This window comes from Lepidochelys olivacea (genome assembly GCF_965140295.1).
Source record: "Lepidochelys olivacea isolate rLepOli2 genome assembly, chromosome: 13".
Taxonomy (NCBI): domain Eukaryota; kingdom Metazoa; phylum Chordata; order Testudines; family Cheloniidae; genus Lepidochelys; species Lepidochelys olivacea.
Window position 1 is genome coordinate 18,453,999 of NC_140423.1, and position 23,008 is coordinate 18,477,006.

A 23,008-nucleotide genomic window follows, 5' to 3' on the forward strand; every position below is an offset into this window, starting at 1 on the left:
TACAGTGCCTGCTGCATATACTATCCTACCTGAACTATCTTACTCAGGATTTTTAAAAATTTACAAACATTGTTGGGTACCTTAATTTTTACATTCCCAAAATGAGACGCTCCAGAAAGGCCTGAATTTCAGAAGGTACTCTTTGAAAATCAGGCCTCTTTCAAAGGGCAATTTAGGCATCCTGAAGTGCTAGTCATTTTGGAATATTTTAGACTAAGGGTTCTGATCTGGGAAATACTTACTCCTGTGGGTATACCGCCGTGAGCAGTCCACTGAACTTAACTACTCACGTGAGTAAAATTAGACGCATGGCTGTTTGCGGGATCAAACCGTACCTAGTACATTTTTGAAACACAAAGCAGATAAAAGTAGGGCAACGTGTTTAAATAGCCTCTATCTTTTTTGTGCAGTGCCATTATCCCTGGGTGCCAGACCCAATAAACTCCATCAGTGCTTCGACTACTCGACTTGTGCTAAAGGCTTTGTCTGTGGTGCTGCATTAACGCCCTCCCACCTCTCTCCTTCCGAATGGAAAACGTCTCTGTTTAAACTCTAATTCGGCCGCGTGGGTGGGTGTCCGTGCAGAGAAACGGAGACCGAGCGAGCAATCGTGTCTGTTGGGTGAGACGAAGCCAAGTCCGACAGAGCTGTGAGCGGCTGGACTTTGAACAAGTGCTGGCGGAACAGGTTTCCTCCCCCTCTGAGCCGCTCGGCGATTGCGTCAGTGCGGGGAGGAGGATTCTGGAGCTAAATGAACTTTTTAAATAATTTAAAAAAAACAAAACACCCCACCCGCACCTCTTCCCCTCAAAGGTTGGTTTGGACATGGGCTCCAGCTGCTGCCCTGTGCCGGGGTTAATCACCTTCTCCCTAGCCCTGCTCAGCACCGCCAGGGCCGTGGCAGGAGGACAGAGCTGGCTGCCGCGCCGGGGACCTGGCTCTGCTGCGTGTGATATTTAAAGCCGGCTCTGTGCAGCAGCCTGGAGCGTAGCTCAGCCGAGCAGCCGCCCCGCATCCGGCGCAGCGCGTGTGTGTGCGCGCGGTGTGGGGGGAGCAGGCAGGAGGCAGCACCGGCGTGGGGGGTGGAAGGAGCCTAACCTCCGGCGGCTGGGGGAGGCCATGCCCGGCACTGGGGGCTCCTGGCGGCCGAGCCCAGCTGCTGCGGCGGGGGGGCTGAGCTGCTCCTGAGGCGGAGGAGGCGCAGGAAGGGAAGGGGACATGCAGCACCCAGCCGCCAGCTGCTGCGGCGTTTTCACTGCCCGGGTAAGTGGGGCAGGGGGGTGGGTGAGGGGGAGCTGCCCAGAGCCTCCCTTCAGAGCCGGGGAGGGGGCGAGCCCAAAGTTTAGCGGAGCTGCGGGGGGGTGGGGGAGTAGAGGGTTGGAGGATGGAATGGGGAGCTTGGGGACAGGGAGGAGATGAGAGCAGGGGTTGGGTGGGGGATAGGGGAGGAGATGGGAGGGTTGGAGAATGGGGCAGGGCGGAGATGGGAGCAAGGGGTCAGGGTGGGGAAGGAAATGGAAGCAGTTGTGGGGTGAAGGGACGGGAGGGGGGAGGCTGGGAGGTACTGCCAACCCTCCAGGATTGTCCTGGAGTCTCCAGGAATTAAAGATTAATCTTTTAATTAAAGATTATGTCCTGTTGAAAGCTCCAGGAATATATCCAGTCTATATTGGCAACCTTAAGGGGGAAGATGAGATATAGGGGTAGGGTGATGACGGATGGGCTAGAAGACAGGTAGAGGCTGGCAGGTGAGTCAGACTGGGTAGGCAGGGAGCAGCCTGGGCACTTGACCCCAGCCTAATGGGGGCAAGAAGAGATGCTGCTCTGCCTCCTTCGGCAGGGTGCATCGGCTTCCCAAGGGCTGGGGGTCTTGTGCCCTGTAGAGCAGGGGTCTGGAGCTGTGGGCTCTCTGCACAGCCGGAGGGCACCTGGCTAGCGCTGTTGGGATGCCTGTCACCCTGCTCAGTGCGGGTGGAGTGTGGTTAGCTGCACGTGGCAGTGATGGGACATACTTAATCTGATCTGCCCTTGATATGGCCCTGCTGGGCTTTTATAAAAGCCTAGTGTCCTCAGTGATTAAAACTTGTACTGAAAGGGGGCTGCACAGCGTGCAGGTCTGCACCCTCAACACTGGGGAACGGCTGGGGCGGCAGGAAGCCGGGCAGTTTGTTTGCGCTGTATTTATCTAAAGATTCCACGTTTAAACCTTCCCTGGTTTGGGATGAAATACCAGATGTTGGGAGGTATCTGTGCAAGAAACAGTTGTTTGTAAAACAGCTGATGCCTTGACACTTAGTTTTTCATTTAATAAATTCACATGTGCCTTGGGGTTTAAAAAACCAACCTTGCATTGAAAATCTAATTTTTCTGTATACAGTAATATAAAATCTTTAGTCACTGAATAGATTTGTCTCTGTATGTTTGTTTAGTTTTTTAGACTATATTTTTTGTGGCATACTGGTTCTATATTCGTTCACTCTTCCCTTGTGGTATTTTCAAATCTCCCGTTAGCTGCAGTAAATATTAATTTTTTAAATTTATTCTTAAAAATCAGCCTAAAGTTGTACTTAATAAATATGCAAATATGGGTGTATTTAGGGGAGAAATAATACTCATCCTCTCTGTTAATTTGTTCTTGGGACAGAAGTGAATGTGCTGTAGAAAAATGTTTATTATAATGGACTTCAGTGGACAGGGGAGCAAAATAAAACTCTAACCTTATATGAGGACTAGCTCATAACAGAGAACCTTAGTGTGAGTTCTTTATATTGTAGCTCTACTGAATACTAATATAGAATAATGTGGTATTTAACAGTAAAGCACTTCTTACAAAAAATGTAACTGAACATTAGAGTCACAGGAAATTTTTATTTAAAATAAAGGTTAGTGTGTGGAGAAAGATTTCCCCTTGTTAAATGCTTAGCAGTTTGAGCCCTGGTTGCCATGCTCACCAGCAGAACAAAAGTAATTCAAAACAATCTGTTTAAATATGTAATTTAATGTTCTAATAAGCATTTGGAGCTGTGACAATGTCCTGGCTCTCTAAGGAAATGTTTTCACAGAGAGGTCAGATATAGAGCGATCAATCAGTCCTCACCCTCAAAGTAAACCTGCACAAAACTTTCAAAAGCCGAGCCTGGGAGCTTAAATTCATAACTTTGCTAGACACTAAAAATCATGGTCTTAATAAAAAGAAAAGGAGGACTTGTGGCACCTTAGACTAACCAATTCATTTGAGCATAAACTTTTGTGAGCTACAGCTCACTTCGTTGGATGCATCCAATGAAGTGAGCTGTAGCTCATGAAAGCTTATGCTCAAATAAATTGGTTAGTCTCTAAGGTGCCACAAGTCCTCCTTTTCTTTTTGCAAATACAGACTAACACGGCTGCTACTCTGAAACCGGTCTTAATAAAGAGATGATTTATAGTTTATTACAACAATCTGCAACCCACTAACCCCCCTGTTTGTCCTATGACTACAGGTGTGTTAGTGGGCCACTTCACCTTGAGTGGTCCCTTAGTTTAGAATACGTGTTAAGAACTTACGCTATCTGTTCAACCTTGTATTTAGCTGCATTTCCTTTCCCAGACCTCTGTGTAACTCAAAAGCTTGGTCTGTCTCATGAAGAGAAGTTACCTCACCCACCTTGTCTCAGGAAATGTTAAGACATGTAGCCATAGTTCATGCATGTGCTATTGATGTAACCTTCAACAGTCAAGGTTAGCACTGGGTTTGGGCTTTGGCTTTTTGTACCCTCTTTTAAATTTAAATTCATGACTTTTTGAAAAAATATTTAGAAAATGTGAATCTTAAAAAAAAAAAAAAAAAAAAAAAAAAAAAAAGGTAGTCTGATGTGTTGTGAGATTACAGCACAAATCATGATTCGGTAGGATTTTTTTTTTTTCCGGAGCCTATTTGAATGCAAACAAGAATCCTCCCTGTCTAAGTGTAAAATGGAATTTTATATGTAGGTGATATAACTTGCAAAACATGGTCTTAAATAAAAATTGTAGCTGATTGAAGGCATCAGTGAGAAAGAGTTGTTCTGCATGAATGCAAGGATCTGCAACAGTGGTCCAAGAGTTAATAGACCAGAGGTACAGTTGAAACCATTTAAATGGCAACCTGATAAACAACATGCTTATTTAATTGGGAAGGCAGGTAGGGAATGGATCCCACACAATGCATTTCCATGACTCTAAACACTGAATAATGGAACACTTAAGTCTGCTTAAATAACATACCTGGTGTTGGCTCCAGACACATTCAGAACAGTTATCAAGTGTAAGTTACTGTTTGCTAGCATATTTTTCCCATTATGCAGCTACTCTTTGTTCCTTACACACTGTTTCCCTGTTTATGGCTGCTAAATGAGTCAAACATGCCTTAGCTGCTTTTTTTTTAATTACTGTTTTGCATTATGCTCATTTTTAAAGCAGTCTAATAAATAAAAGTGAATCTGAGATGCAGTTACTTTATAAATCTGCTTCTAGTTATATGTCAAATTAATGGCATTATAAGCTCAAAGAATGGTTGACATGTATTGTTTCTTTTTTCATAACAAAATAATTTGTTCCATGTTGTATATTATGTCTTTGGCAGTACAACATGAGCCAGATTCTGTTCTTAGTTGTGATGGGGGTAAATCCAGATTTGTGTTTGGTTTTTTTGTGGGGTGTTTTTGGTTTTTACTTTACTGGAGTTACAATAGTGTAATAGAGTATTTATGCTAGGTACAGTTGAAATATTTCCCCCCTGTCTCTAAGGCTGGTTCAGTTGCACCATTGGTAACTGCATAGAGAGTGCTAGGTGCATATAGCCCAGAATTATCCACTACAGTTTTCAGCAGAGTAGCTGTTAGACTTTTGCAAAGTAATTTTAGTCAACGTGGTATAAAAAAACCCAGCATTTGAAGTCAGAGTTAATACTGGTGCTCTCAGGACTGCCGGGTTGATGATTGTGGTGGAGGGACATTTTTCAGAAATTTCTCTAGTGGAGGCAGCCCTCAAGAGCAGAATTTGGATCTGTGTTCTGTTAATAGAATAAACACACTAAAAGATCCCCTTCCTGTCAACATTTATAAATGTGACTTAGTGCAGGTTCTCAACCTTTGTCTTTTTGAGGCTCCCACAACATGCTATAAAAACTCCTGGGCCCACCTGTGCCACAATAACTGGTTTTCTGGATGTAAAAGCGAGGATCGGCAGCAAGGGGTAGCAAGCCGGGCAATTGCTGGGGGCCCCATGCCACAGGGACCCCCACAAAGCTACATTGCTCAGGCTTAAGCTTCAGCCTGGGTAGCAGGACTCAGGGCCCTGGGCTTCAGTCCTATGCAGTGGGGCTTCAACTTTCTACTCTGGGCCCCAGTGAGTCTAATGCTGGCCGTGCTTGGTGGCCCCCCTGAAACCTGCTCGTGGCCCCCCAGGGGGTCCTGGACATCTGGTTAAGAACCACTGACTTAGTGGTAACATTCTGCATTTCCAGACGGGAGAACTGAGTTTGCCTGTAATCTTGCTCCCCAACTGGCAGGATCTTAAGAACAAGGGAGGCATCTGTATCCAATTCAGTCTATGAAGGGAGGGAGTGATTTGTTACTGCAAATAGGGTGGTGGTGAGGGGAGAACATTCTTCTTCTTTTCTTTTCTTTTCTTTTCCCCCCTGGGCCTCTCTGTGTTGGAGATGCTCACAGACTTACAACAGCTCAGTTAGCTATCTCTTCTGAAAGAAAAACTTTTAGGATTTTGATGGTACTTGCCTATAAACAGAGCTGATCAAACTTTGCTACATTTGGATGGGTAATTTAGGAGAAACTAGGAGGCACACCTAATTTCATAAGAAACAACACAGATTAGAGCTGTCCCCATCTGTTACATGGAAATGTGGCCTGCAGCGGCTACAGGTCTCAGCACATAGAGAACCAGAACACCTGGGCTGTTGAAATAAAAATGAATCGCTACACATAGATGCACCATATTAACGATGAAGGCAGACATGGCAGATGAAGGCAGACATTGTAGAATTCCGTGGGCCCCTCTTTGGCCAACATTGATACACACAGTAAACCAAACCTCCAAACAGGAATGGGAAAGAATTTTAATAACTTGCCTTTGCCTTTGACATATTGTTTCTTTTACCAAGTTCACTAATAATTGAAGAGACATTCTCAACTGTGACACTTTGCTAAGTATTGTCACAACTCAAAGACTACATCTGACCACTATGAATGTGAGACACTTCTGCTGCCATTTTATAAGCTACTTAAAGCTGTTCACTCCACACTTTCTGTGAAATCTAATTAGCAGTGGCCTATCTGTCTTGTATGAATACACACATTTCAGAAAATAGAGGATTATTTTGTAAATTGCTTTAATTTTTTTACCCTGTTATGAATATGAGTTTTGGACATAATGGTATACTTTGAATTGGTTCCAGGGGGTATCTATGAGGAATTCTTATCCTGATAACAACAGGGACATAACCTATGAGAATAGTTTAAACATCTGGAGCAGAGAGGGGCAAAGATGAAAAGAATTATTTTGGTAGAGATTGCCTGCTGAACTTAATATGCAGTATTTTTCATATCTTCTTGGAGATAAGGGTAACTTTATAACTGTCAATACATTTTTGTAGCTAGAAAAGTTGTGGAGACACCTCTGTATTGGTTTTTTTTCTCCCAGGGTCCCAAAATATACTAAGAATTTTATAGGAAGACATAGTTCCTGGCCCAAAGGGCTTACTGTCTCATTTTAGAGGTGATGCAATGAATGAGGGTAATAAATAGTAGGGAGGAAATGGGCTGGGGAGTGGAGGAGGGAAGAGGGTACAACAACGAGGTCATATGGTTATTCCCATGCATTTGTTTTAACGAAAAAAGAAAATGCAAGATACACTTGTGTATAAATCCCATATCCAGTTACGGGGGAAAGGGAAGCATGGTCAGATACAATAGTAACAGACAGCCTTCAGTTGGCTAGTCCCAAGGAAAAAATGAAATGATCCCTTGTAAATCCCATGTCTTCAGAAAAACACTGGCTGTATAATGGGAATGGACAGATCATCAGTTTTGTTGGGGGGGTTTTAATACACATTTCTGTTTGTTAGAATTTTTATGTGTCTTCAGGAGGGAATATCTCTACTAATGTGCACCTCCCAACCTTTTGATTCCTCCTCCCCAGTGAACAGCTCTAGGGTCTGCCTCTATCACTGCTCTTGACTTTCCCAAGTAGTAGCTGCACAGTGAAACTGGCATGATTCTTGCCTGTTTCACTGCTGCAGCAGAATTCTGAACATGAGCAACGAAAACTGACAAGAATGGTCAGTGTGTACTCTCATAGCTTGGCAAAGCTCTGCGTGGAGCCAAGGTACTAGAGCTGTCAGCCTGCAGTTTTAGAAGACTTCCCCCCTCCCCCCCCACCACATGGGCTAGAATTTGTTCTTTTAAATAAAATCTTAGATTCTGCAGAAATTGATTTTAATTCACTCATAAATCCGTAAAGAAACTTGCTGGGGTGAATAATTAGGTTGACTTTTCAATCCTGGTCTATGTATATGAATTGGGAAATAGCCCTTGCTAAATATTGCATCAAAGTACAACTAGATATCTGCTGGTTTAAATATAAGAATCTTGTGCTTTCTCTCCCCCGCCCCCCGAATATAGAAACTGTGTGTAATTTCTCAGACCAGTGGTTTTGTCATGGCTTGAGAACAGTCTTAATCAAGGTTTATCCCAAGAAACAAATTCTGGTAGTGATGACTTGATGATATTGCTATGCAATAATCTGCTCGGAGGGACAATTTCTAACTTGCTTTATGGACAGAACATTAAGCTTCTTTCATTGAGTAAAGCATACTGTGCTGGGCTTTCTCTACTCAGCCACTTCTGGTCTTTACAAAAGGCAGATAGTTTCTCATGTGTTACTTTTAATTGATTTCCACTGCATTATGTGAACTCACTGGCACAAGTCCAGAGAAAGCCAGTACATAGGGAATTAATCAAAAATTGACTCATTGATCACTTGATGGGATGAAATAATTAGCTCTTAATATTCTCTGTATAGTTTCTTACGGGTGCTTTGACTTCCATTAGCAAAAGAAAATTCCTTTAGGCCAGAAGATTATCAACCAGCATTGAAATTTAAGAAATGTCTCAATGTTCATTCATCTAGGGCAGTGATTCTCAAAGCCAGTCGACTGCTTGTTCAGGGAAAGCCCGCTTCCCGCAGCCCCCACTGGCCTAGAGCGGCAAACCACGGCCAGTGGGAGCCGCAATCGGCTGAACCTGAGGATGCGGCAGGTAAACAAACCGTCCGGCGTGCCAGGGGCTTTCCCTGAACAAGCGGCGGACCAGCTTTGAGAGCCGCTGATCTAGGGCATGCCCCTGCTTGCTTAGAAATCAATGGGAACTGTGCTGTTGATTCCAGTGGGAGCAGGATCAGGGTCTTAGGAACCAATTCTGTAAACAGTTTACCTCTGGGCATAATCCTTACTGCGTGCCATGAACAGTTCTAGGCAATAGGACAATTCTCAGTGTGTCTAGTGATAAGAGTTTGCGGGACTAGGCCCTTAAATTGTAAATACAGAACATGCTTGTTTAGTACTTTAACAGAAAAACAACAACGGCAACAAATTTCTGTAAAACCTCCATATCCATTTTGAAATAACACGACTGCCACCCACAAAGCCAGGAAGTTCAGAGTTAGTGCTGAAACACTTGCCTGAAATCATCCTGTCATTTCTAGGCACATGCAGCCAAATTCAGCCCTGGTATAAAGGGACATGCTTTCCAGTTGAAATCTGTGAGTTGCAGCAACTTGTGCCAGATCTGAATTTGGCTTGTAGATCATGACTTCACAAGACAAACTTATTGTTCACTCAATAGGTTTTACTACAATCTTGGTAAAAATCTCTATTTAGATAAATTGTTCCTTTAAAGGTGATTTTTTTTGACTCAGTAAATAAAATTACATCAGTCAAAAGTACCCAGGGGCCTTAAATTTACATTAGGGATAAGTACCCTGCACTGTTGTAGCTCCCAGATCCAGTACTCTCTGTATATCGTTTTAATTTCTGATTAGTTGCACCTGGCTAAAACATTTTTAAATGATTTTGTTTAAAAAAAAAATGTTCTTTCCCTTCTGGGTTCCTTGAACTTTTTGACAACTTTCAGCACTCAGCAAAATGTCTCAAGAAATTTAGATAAACTCTTGAAAATTGTGAATGTTTCTACTTCTAACAGGTACCAAGGTGAAAAACTGCAAGTAACTTGTTTCTCATTTAGAGGGTTTAGGGTATTTTAGGTATATGTGGCTTAGCCTTTTAAAAGGAACCTCCTTGTTCATTTGAAAGATTTTGATAAATGGGAACATTTTTTTTATTTTATTTTTTGCATAAATGCTTACCTGCTTTCCCTCTTCCCATGTTAGATCTGCAAGTAAAGAGGAAATAGAAGACATTAACCCACCTGGTTTGGAGTGAACGCAAAATCAGCACAATATGGCACAGTCTAGCATTGTCCTTGGATTATTCATAATGACTGTTTTATCAATGCTGGATGGAAGTTCAGCTTTCCTATTAAATCAGCGTCTGAAGGGAAGATTTCAAAGGGACCGCAGAAACATCCGTCCAAACATCATTCTCATTCTTACTGATGATCAGGATGTAGAACTTGGTAAGAGCCAAACAAAGGGTATTTTAGTTCACAAATATGGCATTGGTTTTGCTTGGGGCTAGATTCTGCTCTCAGACACTCTAGTGTAAATAGAAAAGGAGTACTTGTGGTACCTTAGAGACTAACCAATTTATTTGAGCATAAGCTTTTGTGAGCTACAGCATCCGATGAAGTGAGCTGTAGCTCATGAAAGCTTATGCTCAAATAAATTGGTTAGTCTCTAAGGTGCCACAAGTCCTCCTTTTCTTTTTGCGGATACAGACTAACACGGCTGCTGCTCTGAAACCTGTCTAGTGTAAATGTACATTTTGACCAGTGCAGCAGAGAACAGGATATAATCCCTAACCTGCAGATGAATTTTTTTCTCTGTGAAATGTACAATAGAAGGAACAAGTGGTGAAATATTGTGAAAATGTGTGTGTATATGTAATATGCTAACTCATTGACAGCAAATGTAACATCAGTTTAAGATTTGATACATTCTGTCTCTGGGGTTATATCCTGCTTTGGTGGGGAAACAAATCTCTGATTTTTAATGTTTATCTTCAGTTTGCTTATTACAGTTCTGTGCACAAGCTGGGAAGTTGCACACAAAGATGGTAGGTTTAAATACATAACTGGCTATTCATGTAATTACCCAATTTCCTTGTGAAACTGCAGTATTTGGAGTTTTTTTAAATCTCTAAATTCCATTATTAAATAGTATTACAAGAAATTAAAACTAATTTAGGGATTTTTCCCATGAAGATAAAGTATTTGATTACTGCCAAGATCATTTAGAATCATAAGAGTCTACTCTCTTATTCAGCTCTGATCATCTGTTCCACTAGTTGAAGTTGTAATTGTTGAGGAAAGAAGATTAAGCAAAGAAAGTTTGTTTAATCTTAATGATTTGGAATAACGATTAAGTTGAGAAGCTTGCTGAAAAATTAACCTATATCTTTGCAGAATCTTGTGTATAGTGAGAAGCAATTACCAGAAAGGAGTTTTATATGAGTAGTTTTTTAGGTACATTTAAAAAAGGGTTTATAAAGCCCATATCTGTTTAAAAATTGAGGGGATAGAATCTGTTTTATGTTTCTTTGAGCACCATTAAAGCAAATTTCCAGTATAGTAGACTAGAAAACAAATTGTGGGGAAAAGGTGGAGCATCATAGTAAAATGAAGGAGCTTTGATTTATGCAGGGACAGCTGCTGTTCTAAACCAAAAGCGTATGATGGCATAATGACAATGCTTTTATAGATACTTTCTTTTTATCTGTGTTTCTGCATGTCATAAGCTATATTCCCAATTGTCACTTGGTTCGAAAGGTAACTAGAAAGTTTTCTGGTGTGACAGGATAAGAAATAAAATATTAGTTTTAAGTGAGGCAGGTTCAGAAGTTTGTTTGTTTGTTTGGAGTGATGGTTATGTTTTTCACAATTAGACAGACCAGTTTCAATAATGCATATCCAAAAAAGCCAAGTACATTATCTCTGTCTCATGTGACCAAAATCCAGAGGGTCGTCCTAAAAAATTTATCACTTTCTATTTTATGCTCGCCTGCCCGTCTCTGATGCAATTGTTAATGTCCTCTGGGCAGTATACTTCTTTTCTCAGGTAATCTGATGTCTCTTTCCAATTTCAAGCACAGTGGGCAGCTGTCCACACAAATTAGGGTTGGGCTGGAGAAAATGCATTTGATGAAGCTGAGATTTGATATTTATCATATTCCAGTTAATGGCTTCATGAGACCATATGTATGTTTGAGGTCATTTCTTATTCTTAAATTGGCCAACTTTATCTATCCAAACTGCTGTTTGTGAGTATTGGAGTTAATGCATTCAGGAACATGGAAACAAGATGTCAGTTGCAGTTTGGTCTACACATTGCAAATGCAAGCTAACAAAAATTTGAAAATTTTTAGAAGTGCAGTTTAGAAAACTGAGCACTGCAAAAATTACCAGTATTTCTGAGGAAATTCAGAAGGAAGCTGTGCTTTTGGTGGGCAGAGCTGGCATGTGACTTCTCATTTTGTTTTTCTGCTGAGATTGTTTTGTGGCTATTTCTGATGTGAAAGGAGAGAGGATACAATCTCAGGCTCTCTAACAGCCCTCCCCTTATTTTAACCTAAGGTGAGTTTAACAATATAGCAATAACAGGTGTGGATGCATAGCATTCAGGAAAGAGGCTTAACTTCCCTTTTATTTGTTCTGCTGTTAATCATGAATTTTACTCAGGAAACCAAACCCTAACCATGGATTGAAACAAGGGAGGATCTGATAAAAAGACTGCCCGATGCTTGGGTCAAAGGAGTTGGAGTGTGCTGTGCTGGATATAAACGAGGAAAGATAACTGCTTTCTTCTGACCTCTTTTTACCTGAAGACCAAGAAGAAGTTTAGTCAGCTATTGGAACAGGCATGCTTAGTGGCTTGTCTTCCTAATTATGAGAATTGTACTGAGTAGTGAACAAGTTGGTACATGAGTAAGAAGAGGCAAAATATACTGATGGTAGAAAAGACTTAAATTACACCCAGAGATTAATTTTCCAATTAGATTAATGAGAATCCAAGCTGTCCTAGTGCTGATGTCCAATGCATTATAAATCCCAGCATCTCCAGTTTAAATTGGACTGAAGTTTGGATATCCTATTACTGTAGTTACAGTAGGTCAGCGGTTCTCAACCTGCGGGCTGCTTGTGGCCCAATTAGCACACAGCGGTGGCCCATGTGATATCCTCAGGGCCATAAATGGGGTGGGGCAGGAGGCCAGGGTGATTAGTACCTTCCACCCTGCAGGATCATGGATCTAGTGACCTCCACTGGAGCAGGCTCCCCGGCACTAGGACTGCAGTGGCAGGCAGGCAGGCAGGGTAGGTTGCATACCTGAGCTACCTGCAGCCGAGGTAGGAAGCCACGGCGAAGGGGGTGCAGCCAGTGCATGGGGGACAGACTCTAGGTGGATGGCTGGGGGCAGTGCCTGGATGGGGAGCTAGGTACTGGGGCATAATCCCTGGATGGGGGGGGTTGAATGCTGGAGGGGGGGCTGTTATTGGAGTAGGCTGGGCGGGGAGGGGGGGACCAGTCCCTCCGGGAAGAGAGTTCTGATCTGGACAGAGCACCCTGTCTCTGCAGGACAGGCACCATGAGTGATATGTAATGGAAGCGGCAGGAGGCTCAGGGGGAGCCGGAATGGGGTGGGGCTGCTGGGAAAGGGCAGAATGGGGAGGGGCCATGGGCGGAACAGGGGAGAGGTTCCAGGTTCACCGCTCCAGCCAGGGCCACACCCCACATGGCCTTGGGTTTGGCTGGAAGAGGTGGGACAGGAGGCTAGCCTCGCTAAGAGGAAGCTTCATGTGCTGCCCGTGGCAGGCACGTGTGCCAACCCAGTGTTGGGGTGGTCTGGATGCTGCAGGGGACAGTCCCAGCGGGGTTGGGTGATGGGGTTGACATTTCCTGGCTGGGGGACAGTCTGGGGAGACGCTTGGGGGCAGCCCCTGGGTGCAGATGCTGAGTGCATGGGGGACGGTCCCTGGCTGGGTGCATGGTGGTGCTGAGTGCATGTGGGATAGTTCCTGGCTGGGGGGCACCCCACACCAGGCAGGGCTTCCCATCTTTTCAGGCAGGCTCCATAGCCACGTTCTCTGGGCGCTCAGCCCAGCTGCACTGCCAGCAGCAACGCGGAAGTGATGGTGGCAATACACCATGCCAATCCACCCTTACAGTAAATTAATTAATTTTTAACAGTAATGTTTTGACTTATTTTGCTAATTTAAAATGCTCTTGGTAGACATTTGCTAGTGTTGAAATGAAAGGTAGTATATCGATTTGAATCATATTGCTGCCGTATAACAAATACTAAACCTTATTTTTGTGTGTGTGTGTGTAGAGTGTGGCTATGGCCCACGTAACACATAGCTGCATATGTGGCTCACAATGGTAAATAGGTTGAGAACTAGAGCCCTGCACAGATACAGATTTATATCTGTGGTTATAAATCGGTATCCATGGGACTGCAGCAGTGAAAGGAGAGAAACGTGGGGCCGTCTCTCCCAGGAGCCAGCACTGTACCGCCCCAAGCCCTGCCCCATCCCTTCCATGTAGCTGTCTGGGTCTCCTGTCTGGGGAGCGGTGTCGCTGGAACACAAGAGCACAACCAGGGACAACTGCCAGTGATCCTGGTGCCCGCCCCGTGGGCAGGGCTGGGGGCGGTACAGCCGCGCTGGAGGAGCTGCCGGCGTGGGACGCTGGCTTCTGGAAGCTGCGGCCCCACGTTCTGCTCCTTTCGCCACTGCAGTACCACAGGTATGGATTTATATCCACGGATATAAATTTGTATTCATGCAGGACTCTGTTGAGAACCACTGCAGTAAGTCATTCGGGTCAGCTTACATAACTATCTCATTCATAGACAGAAGTGACCTAGCTGCCTGGGAGATGCTTCATTTATGTTAGTGAGATCGGAGTAACCTGTTGATATATGATCCATTGAATAAGTACAAATCTGGAGCAAGAAGACAATGTGCTTGGCAGTTTTCCTACATAGAGAGGTGACCTGTTAGCAGCTTTTAAAAGAAAGAAGTATAAAGAGGGAAAATTGGGGAAAAATAGTATGTAAGATAGAAATAGAAAGCAAGCATAGTGTTTATGAGAGCATTCATTAACATTCCAGAGGTTGAATAGACATGTCCACCTATAGGTATCTCTCAAATTTAACTTCAAAACAGGTGAAGTCACTTGGGGATTAATTCAAGCTCTTTAACAAGTGGAACTGCCAAAAACTGATGTTAACTGCATGATCTCTGACAATAAAATGCTAGTTAATGAAACATTCAATATTAGATCTTCAAACAGCTGCTATAAGTTATTTATTTATGTTGAGCAAGTTTCTACTATTGACTTATACTGAAGAATTCACAATAAATCCTGCTCCTGCAGACAACTATTTAAATTCACAACCAGGATTTTTATATTTCTCTTTTCAATATTTATATATTTTAAAGATGTTAATATATTTTAACACGTAAAGTGAAATCTAATCTTTAACATTACACACCATTATTGTTTAGCTGGAGAGACTTGACAGGATCTCACTATCATAGTACAGGAAAATAGTTTCTTATGCACTAATATTTGAATTCTTGTATGGCATACTCTGTTTTTGTACGGTGATCAGATCTTTTGCAAAATGTGATCACAGAGATAAACTTTGCAATCGGTATGTAATAGTGAATGTACTTGGACAAGTCTCTAGAAGGTGGTCCAGTCATAGTGTGAATATTTAATAAATACAAGCAAGCAGGGGATGTGTGGGAAACAGTATGCAGTGGGGCATATTTTTAAGGCGTGGCAAAAGGTGTTCACAAAAACGTGTGCAGTTGTATGCACAAAAAGCCTGCATTTGCGTGTTTTAATCTCTTATAACTACCTGTCTTTTCTATAGTCTTCAGGCTTGTGCACAAATGCCAGTTGTCATAGGAAATGTGAGGTTTTAAGAAGCACCTGTTACAGCCTGCTCAGTTATTGTTTCAATACAACAAATTACTCTTTCTTAATATGCTGTGTCATGGAGTAGTGTTTGAAGAACTTTTGATAAATGTCCTACATGCACACTCCTGGGATTTAGTGCTTCTGTCGGCTTTACCCTATATACTTCCTTTGCACTTTTCCTCATAATCTTTGGATGGATAATAGAGCCCTTCTGTGACATGCATTTCTCAGATTCATTATATCCCTGAAAGATGCTGCAGGGCTCATCATAAGACCACCATCTACTCTGAATGTTAAATTGTGCTGCTGAAAATTCCTACAACTGTCATCTTAACATATACATTTCCTGGTGCCTGGGATGTCTGCATCTCTGTTCTGACCACAATAGCTCTTCTGTCCTCCATTTATAGTGGAGGAGAAGATGAGGGACTCTCTGACACACAATGCAGGGAAAGCTTCCTTCTCAGATGGTAGGGGATAATTATTAGTACACAAACAGAGTTGTAAAAAGGAATGACTTCTCAGTGTCTGCCACAGAGCTTGCACAGTTTCACAGTGTTTCCTCAATGTCAAGGCCTCACTCAAAGTCTGTAGAGAGTTTGTCTGTGAATTTTCCACATTATAATATCAGTCTAAACAGTGACAGCAGCAGTAGAATAAACTCTGAAGAGAGATCAAGCAAAACAACTTGTTGCAGCTGATGTCACATGAAGTCCAAACAGAACTTCAGCTTAGTGCTATATATCTTTTATGCTTCTCTTTGTCTACCGAACAGCTGAATGCATCAAACAGATAACTCTCAGCAAATCTTCACCATAGATTTTCTTACAGTTCTCCAAAAAGCACAGAGTTACAAATAAGGCAACTTTAATATCTATGATTTTAGACTTGTAACAGAGACCTTTTTCTGAATAAAATGTTGACACTTCAAAGTATAACCTCTCTTAGCACATCAGAATCTAACTAAAAAAATCCTGGAAGGTTTGCCCACTTGAGAGAAGATGGTTTGCAGAGATTCAAATCCCTGATTAACACATAAGTGATGTTCTGCCATAGAAGAATATAATTTCTATTTTCCTTTAATGTCACCAAGTTTGTGTTGGAGGCAGGATGAAGAAAATAAGTTTTGGTTGGCTGGCTCAGTGTTGTTCTAAAATATTTAAAGCTGGCCTACTTAAGATTGCATGGAAGGGTATGCTTGGTTTTTGCCTTCCACTGATCTGTCACTCTGCATTAGTTCTCAAGATGGGGAAGCAGATTAGATCATATGTTTTTGTATTAAAGACTGTTGATATATAGGCTCTTGTCATTACAGCAGTTTTATTAAAGAAGGTTACTGTCCCCAAGGGGAGACTTAACATGTAGGGTTATTTATGCACATATGCCTCTGTCATTTAAAGGGGTTGTTAAAATTGTATTTTAATAGTGGAATGACAAAACGTTCCTTCAGCCTGCTTTATTTATTTTTGAATTAGCTCATAAGACAGAGCAGTGCTAACATTTGCAATTTTTGAGTCCACCTACAGTAAAATTGGCTGTAATAATTGTAAGTGAAGTTAGAGGCTTTGAAGAGGGATGCTGCTCCCAAAGTACAAACTTTTCTATTTTGTGATTCTAAAAAAGGTCTTGTCTATTTTTTTTACGATACTACTTTTTAGTATGTGCGATATAACAGGTTCTTTTACAGGGGAGTCAGTCTTACAAATGGCTTTTCGTTCCTGTGATGAAGAATTACAAAGAGGATTTCTGATTAGCTTAAAAGGTTCCTAACAAAATGATCTCAAGAAATCTAATGCCATGGTAATTTTAAGATGAAAAGACTTGCAGTAGAAATTCTCCTTCAGGAACCAGGGAGTCCGATTTCCTACATGGATTTCAACCATTCTCACCACCCTGTAGATTTTGAGTCATGGTTGTATCAATGTGCCCTGTATCAAATCAACTCACTGTTGCAATTTCATAATGAAGTCCATTCCTAAAGAGCTTAGAAGAAACCTAAACCCATTATTGACAGAAACAACGTACAGTTTGTGCCAGATGGTTGCAGCATACATTGATTAAAGCTGAACTATTAATCCAACTCAACCTTGGGTAAGTTAGTCCCAGCTCCACTCCAGCATGAAACCTTATGCTAATCCTGATACTGTCTGTAAGGTACTTTGCTCCCATTCATAACAGGATGGGTTTGATGATATGTAAAGTTTTGTATTTATTTGGGATTTTTTTAAATGCATGTCATGCTAGTGGCAGGTGCTAATTAAACTTCCTTCTAGATCAGGTATAGTCCAAGCAGTTTTACAAGTTTTCCCCATCAATATGCTTTAATTCTAATCTAGAGGGACCACCTTTACGAGTCAGAGGGAAACTCATTCTCCATGTCTTTTCAATCCTTGATTTCTCTGCACAGAGAGACGATGAGTGCCAATTGTGATGGTGGCTTCTTCGAAGTGGATGCCTCCCCACCAGGAACTGGGTTGAGTCCAGAGGAATATGTCACCTAGGAAACAGGGTAGCCATTGATAACAGTGGCTTTTGGTCATTGTTGACCTTGGTTGTATTTGAACCATTGAAGGAAGGAATGAGAGCAGCAGAATAAGGACAATTGACTTCAAAAAAACAGACTTTAACAAACTCTGAGAACTGGTAGGTAAGGTCCCATGAGAACAAAATCTAAGGGAAAAAAAGAGTTCAGGAGAGTTGACAGTTTCTTAAAGAGACTATATAAAAGGCAAAAATGCAAACTATCCGCGTGTGAAGGAAAGATAGGAAAAATAGTAAGAGTCCAATAGTAAGGCTCCATCAGGAGTTCTTTAATGACCTCGAAAAGGAATCCTACCAAAAAGTGGAAACATGGATGAATTGCTAAGGAGTAATACAAAAGAATAGCTCAAGAATATAGGGACAAAATCAGAAAGGCTAAAGCATAAAATGAGTTACCCCTAGGAAGGAACATAAAAGAGGTAATAAGAGGTTCTTTAAATACATTAGGAGAAAGAGAAAAACAAGGGGAAGTGTAGGTCCTCTACTTAGCAGAAAAGGAGGGTGACATCAAGAAATCAGAAAAGTGATGACCTCAAGAATGCTGAGGTGTTTAATATCTGATTTGCTTCAGTCTTCACTAAAAAGATTAATGGTGGCCAGATGCTTAACACAATTAATATTAACAACAAAGGAAAAGGAGTGCAAGTCAAAATAGGGCAAGAACAGATTGAAGATAATTTAGTTAAATTAGATATATTCAAGGTGGCAGGACTTGCTGAAATTCATCCTAGGCTATTTAAGGAACTAGCTGAAGCAATCTCAGAACCATTAGCAATTCTCTTCGAGACCTCATGGAGGTAAGGTAAAGTCCTAGAGGACTGGAGAAGGGCAAACATAGTACCTGCCTTTAAAAAGGGGAACAAAGAGGGTCTGGGGAACTATAGAGCAGTCAGCCTAACTTTGATACCTGGAAAAATACTGGAACAAATTATTAAACAATCAGTTTGAAAGCACCTAAAGGATAATAGGGTTATAAGGAATAGCCAGCATGGATTTGTCAAGAACAAATCATGCTGAACCAACCTATTTTCTTTCTTTGACAGGGTTACAGGCTTAGTGGATGGGGGGGAAGCGGTAGATGTGATGTATTTTGATACAGTCCCACATGACGTTCTCATAAGCAAACTAGGGAAATGTAATCTAGATGTAATTAGTATAAGGTGGCTGCATAACTGGTTGAAGGAACATACTCAAAAAGTAGTTATCAATGGTTCATTGTCAGACTGGGTGTCCCACAGGGGTTGGTCCTAGGTCTGATACTAGTCAATAATTTCATTAATGACTTGGATTAGTGAAGTGAGCTGGGTGGGGTAGCAAGCACTTTGGATGAGAGGATTGGAATTCAAAATGACCTTGACGAATTGGAGAATTGGTCTGAAACCAACAATACAAAATTCAGTTGTACGTGCGAAGTACTTCACTTAGGAAGGAAAAATTGAATGCACAACTACAAATGGAGAATAACTGGCTAGGCGGTAATGCTGCTGAAAAGGATATAGATTACTGTGGATCCCAAATTGAATAGGAGTCAACAATATGGTGTAGTTGCGAAAAAGGTTATCATCATGCAGAGGTGGATTAACAGGAGTGTCACGTAAGATGCAGGAGTAAGTTATCCCACTTTACTCGTCATTGATGAGCTCTCACCTGGAGTTCTGTGTTCAGTTCTGGGCACAATGTTTTAGAAAATTGGAGAGAGTGCAGTAGAGAGCAATAAAAATGGTCAAAAGTTTAGAGAAACTGACCTATGAGAGGTTTCAGAGTAGCAGCCGTGTTAGTCTGTATTCACAAAAAGAAAAGGAGTACTTGTGGCACCTTAGAGACTAACAAATTTATTTGAGCAAAGCTTTCGTGAGCTACAGCTCACTTCATTGGACTGAATGCATCCGATGAAGTGAGCTGTAGCTCATGAAAGCTTATGCTCCAATAAATTTGTTAGTCTCTAAGGTGCCACAAGTACTCCTTTTCTTTTGACCTATGAGAAAAGGTTAAAAAAAAAACCTGGGCATGATTTAGTTTTTAGAAAAGACTGATAACAGTCTTCAAATGTGTTAAAGGGTTGCTATAAAGAAGACCATGATAAGTTGTTCTCCACGGTCACTGAAGGTAGGACAAGAAGTAATTGGCTTAATCTGCAGCAAGGGAGATTTAGGTTAGATATTAGGAAAGTTTTTCTAACTATAAGGATAGTTGAGCTCTGGAATAGGCTTCCAAGGGAGGTTGTGGATTCCCCGTCATTAAGAACATAAGAACAGCCATACTAGGTCGAACCAAAGATCCATCTATCCCAGTATCCTGTATTCCAACAGTGGCCAATGCCAGGTGCCCCTGAGGGAATGAACAGAACAGGTAATCATCAAGTGATCCATCCCGTCGCCCATTCCCAGCTTCTAGCAAACAGAGGCTAGGAACACCATCCCTGTCCATCCTGGCTAATAGCCATTGATGGACCTATCCTCCATGAACTTATTTAGTTCTTTTTTGAAGGTCTTTAAGAACAGATTGAACAAACACCTGCCAGGGATGGTCTAGGTCTATTTGGTCCTGCCTCAGTGCAAGGGGCTGGACTTGATGACTTCTCAAGGTCCCTTCCAGCCCTACGTTTATAATCTTCTAGTAAGAATCTGTAATATTGTATTCAGAAATCTTGCATTCCTTATTGGGCTTGTTTTGTCTAATAGATGTCCTTGCCCACTTGCAATTTGTTTTCTCCTCCTCTGCCTGACACTGGTAGACTTAGCACGTGAGCTTGTGGCTTGTTCTTTTAACTGAAAACAAGAAAACCCTTTTGTAAGCTGCTGATGGTTTTCTTCTTTTAGGTTCTATGCAAGTGATGAATAAGACGAGGCGGATCATGGAACAGGGAGGCGCTCACTTCATCAATGCCTTTGTGACAACCCCAATGTGCTGCCCATCCCGCTCCTCTATTCTCACAGGGAAATATGTTCACAACCACAACACCTACACCAACAATGAGAACTGCTCCTCTCCATCCTGGCAAGCTCAGCATGAAATACGTACCTTTGCAATATACCTGAATAACACAGGATACAGGACAGGTAAGACCCATGTACCTAACCATCTCTCCGGCTGCTGACTTGTGAACAAAAAACACCAGGCACAGACCTCGCAGCAAATAGAGAATCCAATGTCCTATCTCTTAGTTTATTCTTGCAAAAAGCCACAGTTTAGCAGGTTGGGGAGTTAGAAATAGGAGGACTCACTCCAGGAACAGCATATCTTTTGGCATGGAACTGAACCCAGGACATGACATACCACATACAGCGCTTACTTACTGTACTGGTAAATGATACTTTGCTCCTAAGGTGGATAAGGCAGAACCTTCAGTGAAGAGGAAAGAAACTGCGAGAGCGCCAGGGCCTAGACTGAGGGAAGATGGAGTTCCTCTTAAAACAGATAAGTAAGTTTAGTAAAACTAGGGAAAGAAGAGAAGAAACATCACCTTGGTCAGTGTGTGTGTGTGTGTGTGGATTAGGGTGGGGTGACTGGTTACTATGGAGATGATTTTCCAAATAGAGGATTAAGAAAAAATTTGAGTTGAGGACTAGGCAGCAGGAGCAGATGAGCTCTTGAGAAACAAAAGATCCTGTTTGCATGCAAATTTAAAGAGCCTGGGAAGAGGAATGCAGAAAGTATGAGATGTTGCATCCAGCCCATTTCCTTCTGGTGTCCCCAAACCCTGCAGTGCAAGACCTCGCCTATTACTTTGAGTTTACTAGCACTGAACTGCTCATTAGCATCTTGTAGGTCAGGAAGCATGATTTCATACAAAATCCTAGGCCAGCATACATTAACGTAGCTCTTTGGGGCAGGGACTGTTGTTTACCGTATGTATGTATAGTACCTCGCACAGTAGATTCTTGATCTGGTTGACGCTGCTGGGCACTTCTGCAATATTAATGTTAAATAGTAGCCATGATATTTTCTAACCACTCACATGGGCACTTGGTGCTCAGACAGCAGGGAGCGGTCTTCAAACAAACTGGGTATTTCCTTGCTTTGTTTTGCTCAGATAAAGTCTTGAATTAGTCTTGAAATTGGGGAAGTGTGGCTGCCTAATTACTCGATAGAATTTCCTTTTATTTATCACTCCTGGCATTAACATCTATGACCCTACAAAATGCACATGAAGCTAAGGTCATGCTTTTCTCTTTATAATGCATTTGTCCTTTGTTTGCTGCTATTTGATCATTGTAATTGTTGTTATAATATTCAACGGCCAAATCATGAACACTTGCCGTTCTTATTGACTTCAGTAAGAATCACAGATATTCATCTCTTAGGATTTGGACTCACATTTAAATAGGAAGTTCAAGTAAAAATAGTCAGTTTTAAAATACAGTAGACCTAGACACAGTTTTCAAGCTGTTCCCTGGTACAAGCCAAATTTATTGTAACATCTGTTGACAAGCAAAACTTACCACTTTTGTGAATGCAAATAGAACAACTGTGTGGCTGACTTTCTGGTATGAATGAAATCCCCATTTATGCAGATAAATGCAGGGTTTTGTTCATAGAAGCAAATTCGACAGTGGCCACTAACGAAGGCTGGCTGAAACTCTAGACCATGCTGTTCATTTATGATTGCTGGCTTGAATTTACTGATAAGGAGATGTATCTGCTGTGTGGCAGTGCGTTTTACCTGCTTCTTCCAGAGATCTTACCAGATTTATCTGCTTCACTAACTCATCTCAAGGATTCACATTTTAGAAGCTTTGCTATCACGCTCATTATCTCACATTTCAAGAAGAAGCTGCTTAGGAGGGTATTTTCAGCTGTGACAAGTAAAATTTTACTGCTGAAATGTGAGGTCCTGTTTGAAAATGGCTGCAGCCCTGAACAAAGGCCCTGATTCAGGAAAGGCTCCCTGTTAAAGAAATCATGTAAGCACATGCATAAATCTCATTGAAGTCAAAGGCAGTAACACTGATTTGCTCTGAGACTATATGATTTTCGTTTCATGTTAGACTTTTCATTTGAGGGGGGACCTTAAGGAAGGAAGTTCTCGTACATTCACTTTCAAATGGGGAGATTCAAAACTTTAAGGGGAGGTTTTATTTTAAATATTTTATTTATTTTTGTAGTTCCTTTTAGCTCCCAGTCCAGTCTTTCTCTCTTTTCTTTATAATTTCTTCCCTCCTTTCTCTTCTTCACCCTCTTCTCTCCTTTATCCTTCCTTCATTTCCCTGCCTCTCCCCTTTTCCACCTCTCTAGTTTCTGTATGACTTTGGCCCTCCCCATTGTGGTTTCAGTGTCTGTCCCTGCATTATGTCCCTGTTGCAGACTAGGGTTCTCACCATTCTGTGGG

General features: G+C 41.8%; 1 protein-coding gene across 5 annotated transcripts in view; it reads left to right on the forward strand.

Moving 5' to 3' along the window:
- Positions 1 to 23,008, forward strand: part of SULF2 (sulfatase 2) — a 253,203-nt gene that overhangs the window by 138,721 nt on the left and 91,474 nt on the right. For 4 of the 5 annotated variants that reach the window (XM_084645759.1, XM_084645755.1, XM_084645756.1 and 1 more), the window contains exons 3-4: positions 9,424 to 9,668; positions 20,499 to 20,738. In XM_084645759.1, the coding sequence (XP_084501885.1) occupies positions 9,494 to 9,668; positions 20,499 to 20,738 (415 nt within the window). In that variant the 5' untranslated portion in view covers positions 9,424 to 9,493. Of the gene's footprint in view, positions 1 to 819; positions 1,264 to 9,423; positions 9,669 to 20,498; positions 20,739 to 23,008 lie in introns of those variants that run through there. The other variant, XM_084645758.1, reaches the window with a different exon arrangement.